The sequence below is a fragment of the Drosophila innubila genome (assembly GCF_004354385.1).
Source record: "Drosophila innubila isolate TH190305 chromosome 2R unlocalized genomic scaffold, UK_Dinn_1.0 1_C_2R, whole genome shotgun sequence".
NCBI classification, from domain to species: Eukaryota; Metazoa; Arthropoda; class Insecta; order Diptera; family Drosophilidae; genus Drosophila; species Drosophila innubila.
This window is the reverse complement of record NW_022995374.1, coordinates 6,136,900-6,153,731: the sequence shown is the minus strand read 5'-3', so window position 1 is coordinate 6,153,731 and position 16,832 is coordinate 6,136,900. Positions and strand designations below refer to the sequence as shown.

General features: G+C 40.0%; 5 protein-coding genes across 8 annotated transcripts; 2 read left to right on the top strand and 3 right to left on the bottom strand.

Annotated features, from left to right (window-relative positions):
* The first annotated feature begins 867 nt into the window (after positions 1-867).
* Positions 868-6,294, top strand: LOC117785082 (centrosomal protein of 131 kDa). Of its 2 annotated transcripts, XM_034622975.1 has the most exons (9): positions 868-905; positions 963-1,184; positions 2,060-3,512; positions 3,571-3,688; positions 4,065-4,202; positions 4,261-4,681; positions 4,949-5,604; positions 5,696-5,989; positions 6,056-6,294. In XM_034622975.1, exons 1-9 carry the CDS (start codon positions 879-881, stop codon positions 6,186-6,188), a joined length of 3,462 nt encoding a protein of 1,153 aa, XP_034478866.1. In that variant the 5' UTR covers positions 868-878; the 3' UTR covers positions 6,189-6,294. The 2 variants fall into 2 exon arrangements, with proteins under 2 accessions (XP_034478866.1, XP_034478865.1); XM_034622974.1 differs by having other exon boundaries at positions 879-1,184.
* Positions 6,293-6,927, bottom strand: LOC117782761. The gene is made up of 2 exons (XM_034619792.1): positions 6,835-6,927; positions 6,293-6,771 (listed from the first exon to the last, which is right to left on the bottom strand). Exons 1-2 carry the CDS (start codon positions 6,925-6,927, stop codon positions 6,343-6,345), a joined length of 522 nt encoding a protein of 173 aa, XP_034475683.1. The 3' UTR covers positions 6,293-6,342.
* A 492-nt stretch (positions 6,928-7,419) lies between these two features.
* Positions 7,420-16,469, top strand: LOC117785091 (protein DR_1172). 2 transcript variants are annotated; one of them, XM_034622990.1, is made up of 3 exons: positions 7,420-7,638; positions 15,162-15,344; positions 15,417-16,469. In XM_034622990.1, exons 1-3 carry the CDS (start codon positions 7,620-7,622, stop codon positions 15,905-15,907), a joined length of 693 nt encoding a protein of 230 aa, XP_034478881.1. In that variant the 5' UTR covers positions 7,420-7,619; the 3' UTR covers positions 15,908-16,469. The 2 variants fall into 2 exon arrangements, with proteins under 2 accessions (XP_034478881.1, XP_034478880.1); XM_034622989.1 differs by lacking the exon at positions 7,420-7,638 and adding an exon at positions 15,043-15,097.
* On the bottom strand, positions 8,814-10,336 carry LOC117785086 (myristoylated alanine-rich C-kinase substrate-like). 2 transcript variants are annotated; one of them, XM_034622982.1, is made up of 3 exons: positions 10,124-10,336; positions 9,094-10,063; positions 8,814-8,909 (listed from the first exon to the last, which is right to left on the bottom strand). In XM_034622982.1, exons 1-3 carry the CDS (start codon positions 10,322-10,324, stop codon positions 8,854-8,856), a joined length of 1,227 nt encoding a protein of 408 aa, XP_034478873.1. In that variant the 5' UTR covers positions 10,325-10,336; the 3' UTR covers positions 8,814-8,853. The 2 variants fall into 2 exon arrangements, with proteins under 2 accessions (XP_034478873.1, XP_034478871.1); XM_034622980.1 differs by having other exon boundaries at positions 8,834-10,063; positions 10,124-10,335.
* Positions 11,079-12,227, bottom strand: LOC117785090. Its single transcript, XM_034622988.1, has 2 exons — positions 12,068-12,227; positions 11,079-12,014 (listed from the first exon to the last, which is right to left on the bottom strand). Exons 1-2 carry the CDS (start codon positions 12,221-12,223, stop codon positions 11,163-11,165), a joined length of 1,008 nt encoding a protein of 335 aa, XP_034478879.1. The 5' UTR covers positions 12,224-12,227; the 3' UTR covers positions 11,079-11,162.
* Positions 16,470-16,832: the final 363 nt, after the last annotated feature.

Genomic DNA, 16,832 nt, shown 5'->3' with positions numbered 1-16,832 from the left:
ATATGGTAAATTCTTGTTGATTCCATTTTAAAATTATTATTTATTGTTCGGTTCTTGTTGAGAATAAAACAATCCGATATTTAAAATGTTCTGATCATGTTCTGTGAATTTCGGTTAAGAACATTTATGAAGTCATTATTTTTATAAATATTCTGTTAAAAATGTCTAGTTTTATTTTGAAAAGAGTCTAAAGATATTCCTGAATTTAAGCTTCAATCAATCCCAAGACTTTTACTTTTTAACTGAATTGATATTTGACATTGAATGAGGAAGGTTACTTTTTTTTTTGTTTTTGAACTTTGACATTGTGTGGGAGCATTTGCTGTCCTTGATTGCCAAATTATCCATTATACCAGTTTTCAGTTGGGTTAAATAATAAATAGATTTAATTGGGTTGATGAATTGATTGATTGATTGCGAGGGAACCGCACCTCTACAAATTTTTAATTAGAATTTAATTCTTTTTTTTTTTTTCGTATACTCGTAATCAAAAGCTGAGCTGAATAAAAGAAACACCTGTGTCCGGAGGGGTGTTTCAGTTTATTATATATTTTTAAAGGGTTGGAGAGGGCGTAACCATGTCAACGGATTGTCCAAGTCGGGGGTTGGATTGCTGACCAACATCGGGCAACATCTGCCGGGCACATGTCCTGACCGTAACCAGCGTTTAATCGATATTATAGCCAGGGGCGGTTTTTTTTGGCCAAAACAAAGCGAGCCAAATGAACTTTTCGGCCATAGGACAAACTCAGTTGGCTGTGGCACAGCCGTCAGTTCGGCTAAAAGCAAAAGGAAAAGCAAAGCAAATGAAAAACCTGTCTAAATGAATTTGAAAAGTACGGGCTTTGGATGCGCGAAGTGCTAAATTGGGTGCTATTATGGATTTATGTCTTAAGGGCTCGCAGGTAGGTTCCTCAAATGGTCTGCAGCAGTATATATTTATCTATCGGCTCGACTTGCAGATAAACCTCGCCGCCCGACAGAAAACGAGACCCAAGTACTCTAGTCGCTCCCTGACGACTCTACATAATTCTGCGCCGCACTTTCGTCCGCGTTCGGCCAACTTTCTCCAGCAGCGCAGTCGCTCCTCGCCTTTTCTGGGACGACCACAGTCGGCGGACCCGAAGTTTGGTCGCAAGTTGAGCGTCTACTCTGGCGAAAAGGAGCTACGAGTTAGCAAAAGCGTGAGTAGAGCATTATGCAGCAAGATTTTTTTGGACTCCCGACATAAATTGAATGCTTATTTTTAGAACGTGCCCTCATTTGAGACTTTGATATGAAATCAAAGAATATTATATTCTAAAATTATATTCTTTAAAAAAATTGCAATTTTTAAACTGTAATACCTTTGCATTTTTTTTCCCTCAAATTTTAAATTAGAATAAGATTATTATTGCAATTATTTATTGAAATTTATTTTATTGGCTTTAAAATACGAGAAAAAATTTAAAAATATTAGGTAGATTAAATATATTTTTTTGTTGTTTCAAATGGAAGCTATTTTCAGTTTGACCCATAATCTTAGGTTCAGGGTGTACAATAGAGTGGGTCAATTTGTATGGAGTAAATAAAATGCACCAAGCTGTTATTAAAATCGTAATCTACGATGAATTCTAATAAGATCTTAAATCAATATCGAACTTCCACTTTTTAATTACAAATAAAAAAAGAAAAAAAACTCCAAATAAAGCCCTATTTATGATAAATTTTTAGATAACAATTAGTTGGATCGGACAAGAAGAAGGCAGTACAATAGCTTATTAATATAATTAAAGAAATACAAGCGCCTAAAAGCACGCAGTGGTTTTAATATATTTTTGGAACAAACAAAGAGTTCCCCATTTAAAATACACGTCAGCTTCTTCTTAAAAATTGGAAGCTCGATATTGATATTAAGCCCATGGTTTCTTGGGCAATTCTTCTTAGCATTAATCGTAGATTACGATTTTGATAATCGCTTTATCGCGAAAAAAATAGACTCACTCTAGCGTACAAATATTGAAGGTTTGAAGATTAATAATCAAATTTATTCAAATAAATTCAAATTAATTAATTGCAGCGACAGGTATCTTCCACGGATCTGTTGAAATCGCTGCTGGAGGAGCCCATCAAACGGAGCTGGCTGTGTCGCAGCGGTTGCAATTCTTCCACCGACGATCAGTCGGATTGCTCACAGAAATCTCCGCACAGCAGCGAGGGGGAGCAGCTGGAACGCTTTATGGTCAGCATGCCAGGCTCCGTGTCCAGCAATGACAAGCTCAAATCCTATGCTTCCAACTGGTCATCCAGGGATCCATCCAGTGGACTCAGCAGTGCAGTCTTGCTGGCGAAAACAGCCAAGCCGGATCTGCCTGGAAGAGTGTCCTTCAGTAAGCCCAACATGCATAACGATGTGGACTCCAGTGATTGCGATAATGACAAGCAGGAGATGCGACCCGGCAGCAGCAGTAACATCTCTGCTCCAGGTCCTCTAACCTTGCCCAGCTTTAGCTATAACAATAGCAATGACAGCAAGGTGGACTCCATTGATGCTGGCGCCCAAAAGAAATCCGTGCACTTTGGGGCACCAGCGGCGGGAGGAGGCAGTGCCGAAGTGCTCGCCGAGACATACGAGTATCCCAAGTGTCCGTCCGAGAATTGCACCTGCAGCACACGCTCCTCATCCACGGCCAGCACCAATGAAGCCACCGCCGATGTCAAGTGTGCCTGCGATGCGCCCAGTTGTCGCTTCTCCGAGTCCAGTACGGAAAAACCAGCCACGCCAGAGCTCAATGTGATTAGGGAGTACAAGCAGGCGGTGGGCGTGGCATTGGATACAAATATAGTGGCGAAAAGTAAATCGCTGGAGCCCATGAATAACATGGAGTTGCCCAATTATCTGGACAAGTATGCGGTACAGGCCAAGGAGAAGCAGAACAATCTTTCCGAGAAGAATCTCTCCAGCACAATGGCCGACAACAGCAACAACGACAACACGACCCACAATAACAGTGGAGCCTCGTATAGAGCGCCAGCACAACGTAACTTTGGGGCGGAAAATAACTTTTTGCCAGTGGTTCAGGAAGATCGACGACACTATGGCAACAGTAGCTCGGATTCGGTGATAAGTAACTATCTGAAAATTGCCGCGACATCTCCATTTGTGGGCAAGAAGAAGGAGAACGTTAAGCCGGCGAGTGCCGAGCCAACAAACCGAAATAATAAAGTCAAGTTCCTGGCCAAGCCACCAATGTCCGCCACGGCGGGAAAACTGAAGAAAGCCGTTAGCGTGGGCAGCCTGCGAGAGGAGCGCAAGCTGAGTGAGTACAATCTGGATAAGGTGGACAGCTGGATGAGCATGCAGGAGCAGAAGCAGGCATTGGCACAGTTCGAGCAGCTGCACAAGCAGGGACTGGATGAGCTGGACGATAGCGCCTCCCAGTTGTCACTTAAATCGAATGAGGACTCCAGAGATTCCACTTATGATGAGATTGTGTCCGTCATCAAGGAGATCGAAGAGGATAAGAAGCGAGGTGTACTATTTAAATTTCTATTTCTATGAAAGCTTCCTGTCAATAACTACTTTTCCAGATAACTTTGCTGAACGTTTGCCCAGCGAACTAAATCTTAAGCTGGATTCCCGATCTGAGACTGCCGAAACGGTTAGTCAAAATGGTGACAGAGTTCCAGAAAGTGGCGATAAGTACAAGTGAGTAATGGTTTTAATAGAGATATAGTTGAACAGTTTTTATTTTTGATTCAAAGTTGTAATTTTTTAATGAACAGGCAAAAATAGGCGTAATTCCTTAACTTTGAAATTCATATTATAATTTCTTTATTTAAATAAACCAAAAAATTTGACATTTCTAATATATTTTAAGCAGTATAATAAAAACTGAAAAATAATTAGATAAAAAATGTTAATTTAAATCGCTTAACATTTACAATACTACTTAACATAACCCCACTTAACATAACAAACCTAACTTAACATTAGCCCTAAAACTGGACTTAACATAACTTGAAAGTAGGCAAAACATAACCTTAATTTAATAACCTACCCAATAATGCTCATTCCAACGCAGAGATATATTGGCGTATTTGAATAATGTGGAGAGTAGCTGTGACAAAACTCTGATGGAAACGCGACGTTCCATTCCGGACAGCAATCGATCCGAGGTGGAATTTGTAGTCGAGCCCGATGTCACCGATGAGGTGCCCAAGTGAGTTGTAATCCTTTAAAAATGTATAAGGACAACTTGACATTCCCTTGATTTGTAGGCTGTCGGAGCTATTGATGCTTCCCAATCATCAACTGGCGCGTCGTGTGATCGCCCTCAGTCTGCGGGCCAATGAGCTGGCCAATGCCATACACCTGTCCAAGGAGCATGTCATGCAGCTGCGCAGCGAGAAACAAAAGTTGCTGCGGGCGGAGAAGACCAGCAATGCTGGAAAATTGCGTGATCAGAAGAAACACTACGAGGAGGTGGTGACACGCCATCAGGGATTCATTGAGCAACTGCTAAAGGATAAGGGTTCACTCTGTGAAAAGGTTGCGGCTCTGACGCGACGTTTGGAGAGCCAGAATCAGGCCTGGGAGCATCGATTGGAGACGGAGCTAACAAGGGCCAAGGAAACCACATTGGCTGGGGAGAAAATACGAAGAGAGCGTTGGGTTCGTGAGAATACAAAGAAAATCAAGGTGGGTGAAAGCCGGTGGATTCTCACTTTTATATACCGAAAAAAGCGTTCCTTTTGGGGCATAACGAATCATATTATTATTATCAATCCTGGCATTTAATAGCATCAAGATGGAATAGATATAAGGATAGTTATGACTGTTTTCAGTTTCTAAGCAAAGCGCCTGAAAGTATGCATCACATTTTATAATGTTACAGTTGGATTTACATAGATAATATTTATATTTAACTAAATTGATTAACGTGTTCGATTGTGTTATTTTAAACAGGAGTTGACCGTTAAGGGACTGGAAGCGGAGATCAATAAAATGAATTGCAATCATCAGCGTGAGGTGACAGATTTGAAGCGTACGCATCAGATGCAGCTGTTGGATGCCTTGGAGGAGGCACGTCTCAAGCATGAACAGATTGAGAATGGCATACGGGAGAGTTGTGCCCAGGATCGTGAGGCCATCATTGAAAAGGAGCGGAATGCCATAAGAGAGCGACTTGAGCGTCAGCTTGAGGAGGAGCAGAAAACGCAAGCGGAGCTGAGACAAAAGCTGGCCGATGATTTTGCCGCAGAGCGGGAACGTCTTCAGGCGGAGCTGCGGCAGAAGGAATGCGACTATCAGGTGAAGCGACAGGAGGCGCAACGCGAACAGGATGCAGAACTGGAGCAGGCCAAGTTTGAGATGCAGGAGAAGATGGCCAAACAAGAGGAGAAATATCAGAATCGCATCAACACCATCGAGCAACAATATCTGGCGGACTTTGAGCTCTGGAAAACCGAATACGAGAACAAATGCAAGCTGTCCCAGGCGGAGAAGGAGAATGCCATAAGACAGCATTATCGAGCTGAACGGGATCGTCAGCTGGATGAGCTTGTGGTGCGCATGGAGGCGGATGCTCTACAAAGCGGTGAGGAGCACGAGCAGAAGATGTTGTAAGTTGGGATCATGTTAGGAATCCGAGACCAAGCCTTTTTGTGGTTTGCAGCCTTGTCTCTAGGTCGATAATTTTTGTACTGCTTGCAGGCGACTGAAGGAAAAGTATGAAAAGGATTTAAATGTGGCGGAAAATGTGGAAAAGTCGTTGCGTGAAAAGTACGCAGAGATACGTGAAAAGCTTGCCGAATCGGATGCCCAGGTGCGAAATTCCCAGGCAGAGTTGAAGCAGTTGCAATTGGAGCTGGGTCACAGCAAGAAGATGTGCGGAGATATCATCAATGAGCGCGACAAACTGCGCGAGAATCTCAACACGGACATACAGAACGAGGTTGGGTTGCTCAACGAACGCCACAAACAGGAAATGGAACAACTACAGAAGCGGTATGTCTACTGGAAATAGTGAAAGTGCTCAAATTTTAGACTCTCTTAATAAATATTATCCCACAGTGTTCATCACACCATTCAGCGGCAGGAGGAGACCATAGAGGTGCTCAAGGGAGACAACGATAACCTGCGACAACAGTGCCTTAAATTAAATGCGGTCATCAGACAACAACGCAAGGACTATTGCGTAAAGTAGCCTTCTAATTCTGGAAATATTTTAAATATGATCTTATACGAAAATATCTATTTCTTTGACACCTGCTCAAAGTAGTTAGGATTTGAAATATACAGATAGAAACGTAGCTTTTCTCCCCAGTAGTTATTTATAATTTTAATTTATAAGAAAAAACCTACTTTGGTATGCCAAGTATATCCATAACTTCGCTGCTTATATTACATGGCAATTCCGAGGTAAATATGGGTGTAAAACTGCTTTTTGTCACGAGCCCATTACATTTGACGGCTGAAGAGCATATATATTTTCGGCGTCGTCTACAATTTCCCGTTTCAATGGTGAAATCTTTTTCTCCAATGGGTTTGATAAACCCACAAGGCTTCTCGAGATTGATCTCCGATTCAGGTGGAGTATATAACATGGGTGCATCGTTGGAAACATATTTAAAAGTATATTTTTCATATCCGTTCAGTCCAAACCAAAACTCGTCTCGATATTTTTCTGGTAACTTCGCCACAATCTGATCAAATACAATTTTGGAATCCAAATTTGCCAGACAGAGCTTTTTCTTTTGACAGGAGAACAGTGCATCGAACCAATCTAGCTGAGGAGCGTAAAAGAATTTAAGAATTTGATAATATCTAAATATAAGCATAACACACAATACCTTGTGATCGCTGAAATAATGACAGGATCCAACAGTATCTCCATTCCTAATGTATATAAGAAAGAAAATGAATACAGAAAGCTGAAGATTCATTGCGACTGAAATGATATATGAAAATGTATCTTAACATTTTTGGAAGGCGTTACATGAGTAGCGGAAAATTGAATTACGGTATGAATAAATGAATTCGATGTGCTATATATGTTTGAGTTTTAGTTTCGTTTTATTCATCGATGTATAGCAAAGTTTAATTTTAAGAATATATTCGTATTGGGCATGATTAGAAAAGGATATCACTCGTTTAATGCGTCCATTTAGTGTGAATTTTAATACAAGCGCCCGTTAATTCAAACCGGTTTACAGCTGTTAAGTGTTAACAGTGCTTAGATTAACAGTGCCAACAATTTGAGCGCATCTGGCAACGCGCTGTGTTCCACAAGCGAGCGAATCAAAAATCAAAGAGTGCAGTTAACACAGGTTCCACAAAATTAAGAAGCAGTGGAACAACAATAACAACAATGCGAGCAACCGAACAGCAACAACAACAAAAAACAACGCTTCCACAAAGATACTTTCGTTTGGACTTATTCGTTTTTGTGCTCTCGACGCTGTCGGAACGTTTTAAAAATAAACGCGGAACGTACCAAATTAGCCGACTACAAATAAAACTATAGCTAAACTCTAAGTTCAAATTGGAATTCAAATTGGAAACTGAACGACACTTCGGTTCAATAACAGAAACTATCGCATTCTAGCACAACAATAAAATAAACATAAACCTCAACATGTTCAGCTCGTTTACAGGTAATGAGAAAAAAACACACACATTGTTGTGAAAGTTTTCAAAATTAGAAAATTACTGAAATTCCAATGAATTGTCCAATTAAATATGCATTGAGTGTGGTATGTGGCATGTCAAACAAAATCGAAAGCAAGTAGTATATAACAAATAAATTCAGTGTGAGACCTTGTTTTGTGTCAGAGACAACCTATGACCGCATTGCAGGATTATACTAGAATTACATCATCGTCCAGTAGCAAAGGAGTATGTACGTTAAGTACCTCTTTCCCCTCCACCCCAAATTCTGTCTTCCTATCTCTAGCTGATCCCAAGTCGCAATACAAAATTAATTGCCTGTTACTGTAACTGTTACTTATAAAGTGTATGATACAATAGCGTAAGCCAATTATGGCGCAGTACGTCTTCTATATTCATAAGTATGTATGTGCATACAGTATGTCAAGTAATTTTTTTGTCAAGGAACAAAATTCACACATTTTTAAAGATTATTAAACTCAATTATTATCTTAATTTCAATTGTTTTTAACTCAAGCAACTTTTTTGCTAAATAAAACACATATATCAATTATTTTATTTGACATACTGTTTGTCTGTATGTATGTATGTATGTAAGTTGTTCTTCTCGCTGTGAGTAACAGACACAACCCACACCCAAAATGATGCGATATCTATAGATTCATCTATATGCATATTATATAATTATAGCGTCTATAATCGTGCACAAAGACCTATATATATACATGCATATATTTTTATGATTGGTACTTCTATATAGACTTATTTTGTGTTTTCAGTTATGTTTTTATAATTTATATTCTTTCTTTGATGTATTTAAAAGTACACGCCCGAAATAAATGACTCTATTTTTGTTTCTGAAATTCTCCAACTGTCTAACAATTCATTCATCTCTGTCTACTGAGAGCATTTCTAGACAATATCGAAATCTACTTTAATTCTTATATTATTCGTTTCCACTTAATGCAAACAGATGCTTCGAAATGTAAGTAAAATCGTTTCTTTCATCTAAATATTTGCAAATTTCGTAGAAATTTCACACCAACACAATATATAAAAAAGCATGCATTAATATTATCAGTAGTTCTATAGAAAAAACATCACCATTTCTAGCCCTTTATATAGATTTAATATATATTTTATAGTATACGATTTAGTTATTTATATAAATGCTAAGCGAGATTGTGATGACGTTTTATTGATTATATATAGTCAGTTTCTATAAGGCAATATTCAGGAACATATTGTGTAGTGGGATTACAGTTGAACTTCTCCATTTCACGCTTCACCTAGTGGTGTTGGTGATCCTTCGGCTACTGATTCTTCCGCTACTGATTCTAGGGATTTTCCTGTAGCTTCTATTGGTGAACTCGCTGGAGATTGAGCTCCAATATCAACGCTGACAGGACTTGCTTCGGGAGCACGTGCGTTTATCTCTGTGTCCTCTATGTTGGTTTCTTCAGTTTCTTCAGCTTCAGAGGCTTTTGCTTTAGGAGCACGTGCTGCTACAGCTGCATCTTCAGCTGGAGCTGCATCTGGTGCTGCTTCAGGTGCTGCTTCAGGTGCTGCTTCAGGTGTTGCTTCTGAAGCTGCTTCTGCTGCTGCTTCTGCACCAGCCTCTGAAGCTGCTGCTGGTTCTGTCGGACCCTCTTCTGGAGCCTTAGTAGTTTCCCCTTCACCTGGTAATGCAGTTGCTCCCTCAGCTGTTGTTGCACCTTCTGCACCTTCTTCTTTATCTACTGACGCCTCAGTCGCGCCAGTCTCCGTAGTCTGGTCCGCGTCCTCGGCTTCACCAAGATCTTCGCCTTCAGCAATTTCGGTTTCGTCTCCTTCGTTGTTCTCCGGCGATTCGCCGATTTCCGTTGAATTCGAATTGTCAGCCGGCCGTGAATCGCTTTCCAGACTTTCCTTGCTCCCCTTCTCAGGCTCTGCTCCCTGTACCTTCTCAGGCTCTTCTCCCTGTCCCTTCTCAGGGATCTCAGCTTTTGCGCCATCATGATGGAAGTGATGCAAATGCTCGTGACTATGATGTACACCAGTCGTTTCATCAATGACCGGTTGGGCACACTTGACCTCACTCTGCTGGCAGACAAAATACTGTTGCTCCTCGCAATTATCATCGGTCACGATAGTCGAATCCTGCCGCAGTCTTATCTCCAGGCAATCGTCCAGATTGGATCGCTGCGTTGGCTCGATTTTATCTATACCGCCCAGATATCGTACCGGACGACCATTGCTTATGTAGGTGAAACGGTTCTCCGATTGCAGATCATTGCCGCCGAACCAAAAGTCCTCCATGTTGCCCTTAGTACGCAGAAACTTAACAATCGCATCGAACTCATCCTTCGTGGACAGATCGGCTAAGTTCAAACCCTTGCGCAGGCAATTGTTCTGTGCGCCAAACCAGTTCATCTTGAATAAACGAAACTCATCTAATTATTGTGCAATCATAATATTGTTGTTAGTGCATACCTTTTTCCCAGCAAAGTAATAACATTTGCCATTTATTTGCCGCAAAAATCGCTTGCCACATGGACCATTGTCGACCTTTTTGTCTCCGTTGGTCCGACGACCTTTTCGCTCCGAAAGCACATCATCTGGATAGGCCACGATAAGGGTCAATATCACAATCTGCAGTACCCTCATGACTGTCTGCAAAAACTGTACGCACATCGCATGTTCCTTCTATTTATACCCTCTTGTGGGCGTAAATAGTGGCATTTAATTAAATATTTATTGTTTTAAAGTGCACTTGCAGTCGATTTTATTGCCTTGAGGATAACAAATCAATTAATATCAATTCGTTGCGGCAAATTTAAAGTAACTAGAGAAAAAATGTGTTACTGTAACTAATTGTATTGTACTAGTTAAAGACTCAACTCTCTTTATTATACCCGTTACTTAAAAAATAAGTTAAAGGGTATATTGTGCTCGTTGGAATGTATGTAACACAAAGAAGTAGGCATCTCCGACCCTTTAAAGTATATATGTTCTTGATCAGCATCAACAGCAGAGTCGATATAGCCATGTGCGTCTGTCTGTCTGTCCGTCCGTAAGAACAAAAGGATCTCAGAGACTATAAGTGATAGATCAACCAAATTTGACATACATATTTCTGTTAATATGATGTATTATCTCACTTACTCGCAGCAAGATCGGACAAGTAGAACGGCAGGAATAGCTAACCAAAGCTATTAAAAATGAAGGCAATGCAAGCATCCAAAAGTATGCAGTAGTTTTTATTAGATTTTTATTTTTTTTTATTGAAGTAACTAGCTCTCCAAATAATGTGATCATACTAGATTTGCTTTCAGATAATGTTAAATGGAGTAGCTTTTTGTTTATCCTAGAATCGAGGTCTTCTTTTACAGTCCTCTATTTTTACTGAACTCCCTTAAGCCAGTTTCCCATTAATATCATTTACTTGTTATTGTATTTATATGATTTATTTTTTTTATGCACGTAAAACTTGACTTAAGTGAATGTCTTGGGTGTTCTTCTATCGTCAATCCTATCTTCGTTTGGAGGGCGTCGGTTCTCCCTCGGCTGCTGGTGCTTCTCCCTCAGCTGCTGGTGCTTCTCCTTCTGCTGCGGGTGCTTCTCCTTCTGCTGCGGTTGCTTCCGCTGCAGGTGCAGGTGCTTCTCCTTCTTCAGCTGCTGGTGCATTTGATTCCTCAGCTGTTGGGCTAGCTGCTGTTGAACTTTCTGCTTCTCCTTCGGCAGCTTTGTCTTCCTCACCAGCAACTGTAGCGTGCTCAGCAGCTGCGGTCACTTCCGTAGCATCCGTAGCACCTTCTTCGGGCTCGGAGCTTTCTGCATCTGGACTCGTTTCATCCGGCACATCTTCGGGTAGAATATCCTGCTCAGATTCATTTTTGATGCTCTCATCGGGTGCACTGTCGAATGGCGATGGTGTATTCAGATCTTGTTCAATCTCCTCGCTGGGCTCGCCAATGTCATGATGGAAGTGATGCAGATGCTCATGGCTGTGATGACGTGGCTTCTTGGCATTCACCTGGTCACAGTAGCGCTCCGAGCAGATAAAATACTGTCGCTCCAGGCAATTGTCATCGGCCACAACCGTCATGTTGGTGCGAATGCGCACCTCCAGGCAATCATCGCAACCCGAGTGCTCGGCCGGATCAACGACACTGTAATTGCCATAGTATTTCACTAAGCGACCATTGCTAATGTATTGATAGCGTCCCTCGGTCTGCAGATCGTTGCCGCCAAACCAAAAGTCCTCCATATTGCCCTTGGAGCTGAGAAAGTCAATGGCTCCATAAAAATCCTTGGGATTGCTCAGATCGGCCAGCGTTAGACCCTTGCGCAGGCAATTGCTCAGAGCCCCAAACCAGTTCATCTGGAGTTAACAAAATAAGCAGTGAACTGAAAAGGACTAAAGTTTCCACCTACCTTTTTCACTGAGAAATAGTAGCATTTGCCATTGATGCGCCTCAGATAGCGACGAGGACAACCTGTTGCCGAGCTAACCAACAGATCCCTGGCCAGGACACTCAGCACGACAATGATCGCAATTTGAAAATGCTTCATCTCTCGTGACCTTTGCATCAATCGCTTGGGGATTGTGTGTTGCTCCTGTACTTATATCCTCTCATAGCGTGCAATCAATGATAATGCATTATCATGGCACAGAATCGATTTGAACTGAGCAGGCCACTCTGTTAGCAACTAATTCAATTAGATGCCAAGAGCATGACACGATCATGAGCTTTCCATTCCGGAACATAATTTATTATTAGTTTTCTGGGTCAGGTTTGGGGTTATACATTTAATTGAGCTCTCGATTGGGTGTGAGTGTGAATGTGTGTGAGTGTGAGTGTTTGAATGATTCATCAGAGCCCTTGCCAGGTCTGTAGTTTATATATTGATTTACTACGACTACATGACATCATCAAGACCCCATTTTATGGGCTGTGCCCTTTTCACAGGACACATTTGGCCGCTTGCCAGCCGACAGGTTGTCTGGTATTGACCTTGGACAATGAGCTTACTTTTAGTTAGCTGACAGCCTTAGGCGATACAAATTACAAAGCATGCGATTTTTCATCTGCACGATTCTAAATATTTGCTCAGATACATATGTCTTGGCATGACATCATCAGCAACAACAACAACAACAACGACAACAGCATCATCGATTGCCAGTTACAAATGTAGCTAAAGGTTTTTGCTTTATTGAGAGGCTAGCCGGCTTTTTGGAACCCAACGCAAAACTGGTGTGGAACGTGAGTTTGTGACCTGTATGGGCTGCCAGTTACTCATAGAACGACAAAAATCACTACGTATATAGCTATAGATACAAATGTATCTGTATCTGTAGTTAAACATCTACACGCTTGAGTTCAGTTGGTCTTGGATACAGGTTTAGTTTTTGCTGTTGTTGCTTGGTTTGTTGTTTTTTTGTGTTTTTGTGCTTAGAGCTTCTGCGCATTATCTGCTATACAACAACAAGCAAACACAACAACAATACGACAAACAACAAGAGCAATATCAACAGCTGGGAGTCTGCGTGTCTCAGTGAGAATCTCAGACTTTGCTCTTGACTCTGCTCCGGCTGCGGCTTATTGTGTTACCTTATGGCCATGTTGTGGCATTCTAGCCGGTTTTCTGCTTTGTAGTTGTTGTCGTTGTTGCTATTGACCACAGCACGTCAGAAAATGCGTCTTATTATTAAGCAAATAGTAAGAAAAGTTTCGATCTTTATGATATGCATGCTTATATATGAACTTCAAAGCATGAGGCAAGAAATTTCAATGAATTTCATTAAATTACAACAAGTTGTAGCAGCCAGCTTTTGTTTATATCAATCTTTGTATGATGAAACTCGCAATCAATCAATCTTCCGTTCATAGCCTGTAGCTTTTGAACATTGCGTGCTGTAGCAAGCAGCTTTTTTTTCATAGCTGCTCATATACAACTTTTCATGAATTTTCTAGATAATTTTTGATCATCCCACAAATAATATTGCGCTGCAATCGATTTCCTCAAAATTCTCTATAAATGCGTAGTTTAATCGGAATGTTAATTGAATTTTTGGCAAAAATAAATAAAGTAGAAACTAAAAAGTAAATAAATGAAATTAAAGCCAAAAATAAGCAATTTAACTATTGCGTTTTATTAGTGTTTTATGCAAGTTCTAAATTTGAAAATCCCCATAAGGTTTAAGTATAAACACTTGCTTTCGCAGCCACAACAAGAAAGCGTGAAGAAGAGCTAAAACTATTAAAATAAAATAGCAAGAGCTGCCCACTATGACATCACATACTGTAAATTATTCAAATATTTGCGCATTGTTTACTTTATATGCATAAAGCAATACACACAGCATATACACACTCACACACACACACACTCACTCATATAGAGAATTCTCTCGGTATGCCATTTAGAATAGTGCTATATAGCTCGGAAACTGTTGGACCGAGTGGATTGCCGTTGCGGCATTTAATGGTGAAATGTTTCTATTTGAGTGAACGCACACGTCATTTTATGGGAATGCAGCAGAGCTCAGCTAGCACAACGACCGAGCTTCCGATGCTCGTCATTTCTGGTAGATTCTTGTTAGTATTCATATTATTTTGTACACTATAGATTTTATTCAAAGTGTTTAATTGAGTTGCATTTTAAATAGTATCTATGATTAACCTATTGATTAAACTAATATATTATTTTTAGCTTATATACCCTGTATTATTATAACTATTCCGTTGAACTCAACAAATGCAAAAGCTAAAAAAAAAAAATAATCCGGAATTCCGATCAAAAATTTTTCCCATTTATTTATCAGAAGTACGGTAATGCCGAAATCTTTTAAACCAATTACAAAATAATTAAAACTAGCTCGAATATTCTTAATATTATTTTCATTTTTGGGGTTCTGTAAATTCATATAATAGAAGAATTTTATATATGCAAGTAGCTACTTATAAAGCATGATTTCTCAATTACATTTCCGCTAATCTAATAATTACTAGTTTATTTATACATAATCTTTTCTTTAATTGCTACACTAATCATATTATTACTGGGCACTTTCTAGTCAATCACTTTAGAAGTACGTATTCTAAATATACTCGTATTCTATATTTAATGGCTTTTGAATTTGCTGGCGTCCAATTTGGGGTCAACTCAACAAATTGCGCACTTGCTGGCAAAGTGTAAGTGTCACTCGGTGATCAAATGCAAATCTGAAATCAGGCAAATCAAGTAATTTAGATCTGATTAGTTGATGCTTGAAGAAAATTCTTATTGTTTATGTTTTGGTAATTAGAATGTCTGGAATTCACATCGATTAGCGAATTGCGAAACTGATTAAAAGCAGCCTATAAATTATGATCGGAGCCTAGTAAATTATTTAGTTTGAGTTCCGTAGTCAATCCAAAATGTTTCCCAGCCGACAACAGCAACAGCAGCAGCAGCAATGTAGTCAGAAATGAAGTAAGCCATAAAAATGTTAATAATAAAAATGTTTCTTTTGCTTTGACAGCCTCTTTGAAGAACTTTGGCGACAAGACCGCCAACTTGTTCAGCAAGAAGAAGGATGAGGCTGAGAAGCTGGCCAACGACAAAGCCATCGAGGCCCAGAAGCTAGCCGAGGAGCAGGCCAAGAAGGTGGGACAATCCGTGCAGCAGACCAAGAGTGAGGCCGAGCAGCTGGCAACCAGCACAGGTAACTATAGTTTGTGGACATTCTCCGTTGAATTGTAATTGTAATACATATAAATATATATTTATTTTGCAGCTAAGGATGCTGCTGCATTGGCCGCTGCCGAGGCACAGAAGGCTGGCCAGGTCATTGATCAGGGTGTGAATCGTGCCGCCGGCGCTGTCAACCAAGGCAAACAGGCTGTGGACAATACGGTGCAACAGGCAGCTGTGGCAGCACAGAACACCAAGCAGGTGGCAGCCAATGTTGCGGAGGCATCGCAACGTGCTGCTGCTAATGCCGTCGACCAGACCAAAAAGGCAGCCAATGAGGCGATCAACAAGAGTGTCAAGGCAGCCGAATCTGTTGCCGATCAGAAGCTCAAGGAGGCCGAGGGTGCCATCGATGGCGCCATGAAGCAGACCAGCCATGTGGTTGACCAGAAGCTGCACGAGGCCAACCAGTATGTCGACCAGAAGCGCGAGGGTCTCGAGAAGAATATCCAGGAGGTTGCCAGCCACGCACAGGAAAGTGCCGGACAGCAGACCTCACAGCTGTTGGGCAAACTGCATCTCGGTCAGAAGTAGATACACCCTACTACCCTACATTCATCCCCACTCCCATAAAAAAAATAAAAAGCAACAAAAATAACGTAATTAATTTCATCTGTGTGAACAAAGAAAAATGCTTTTAACAAAAAAACAAACAAAAAAAAAGATGGGAAATTTGCTTCAATGTAACAAGTGCCAGTAATGTGATTGCTAAATAATAATTGATAAATGTATTTTTGGATTTCACTTTTTTATATTCAGCGATATTTATGTTTGATTTTATATATTGAGAACTTTTATTGCAGCGCAGCTTTTGATATGAAAATTTATGTGCACACAATTGAATTTTTCTCTAAGAAACTACAATGATTTTTGACATTAAGTTGTAATTGTTTTATACAGACCAATTTGTTACTTTGAAGCATTTTATATATGTATACTTATATGTTTATATGAGAAAAGAGTAGAGAAAGAAATGAAAATTAAATTAATACTGAGCTATAATTTTAATAAGTAAATTCTGTTCTATGTAGAATTGTATGATTAAGTACTTTTAACTTTTGCACAATATATTACAAATGTGTTTTGCAAATGCAAATGCAAATCTTCTTTAATATTACACTATGGAATTGGGATTTTATCTACAGATTTACAAAAAATACAACTTCGCACATTTTGTTATCATTACGTTGAATAGTCTGTGAGATATTATCAATTTTCCAAGATTACAAACTATCTCAAATATCTAAGATACTTCGACAGTTTTAAATTACTCATCATTGTATAAAAAAACAGGTTTATGCATTTGCTAAAACTACAAGCTTACAGAAGCTACAATTGTACATGGTGTTTTGATTTGGTTGAAGCTTGAAAGCGTGATATGTTTTAGTGTTGTAACTTCTGATATACTACTACAAGATCCACTCGAACCTAAAACAATCAACGGTAACAAATTAAGTTT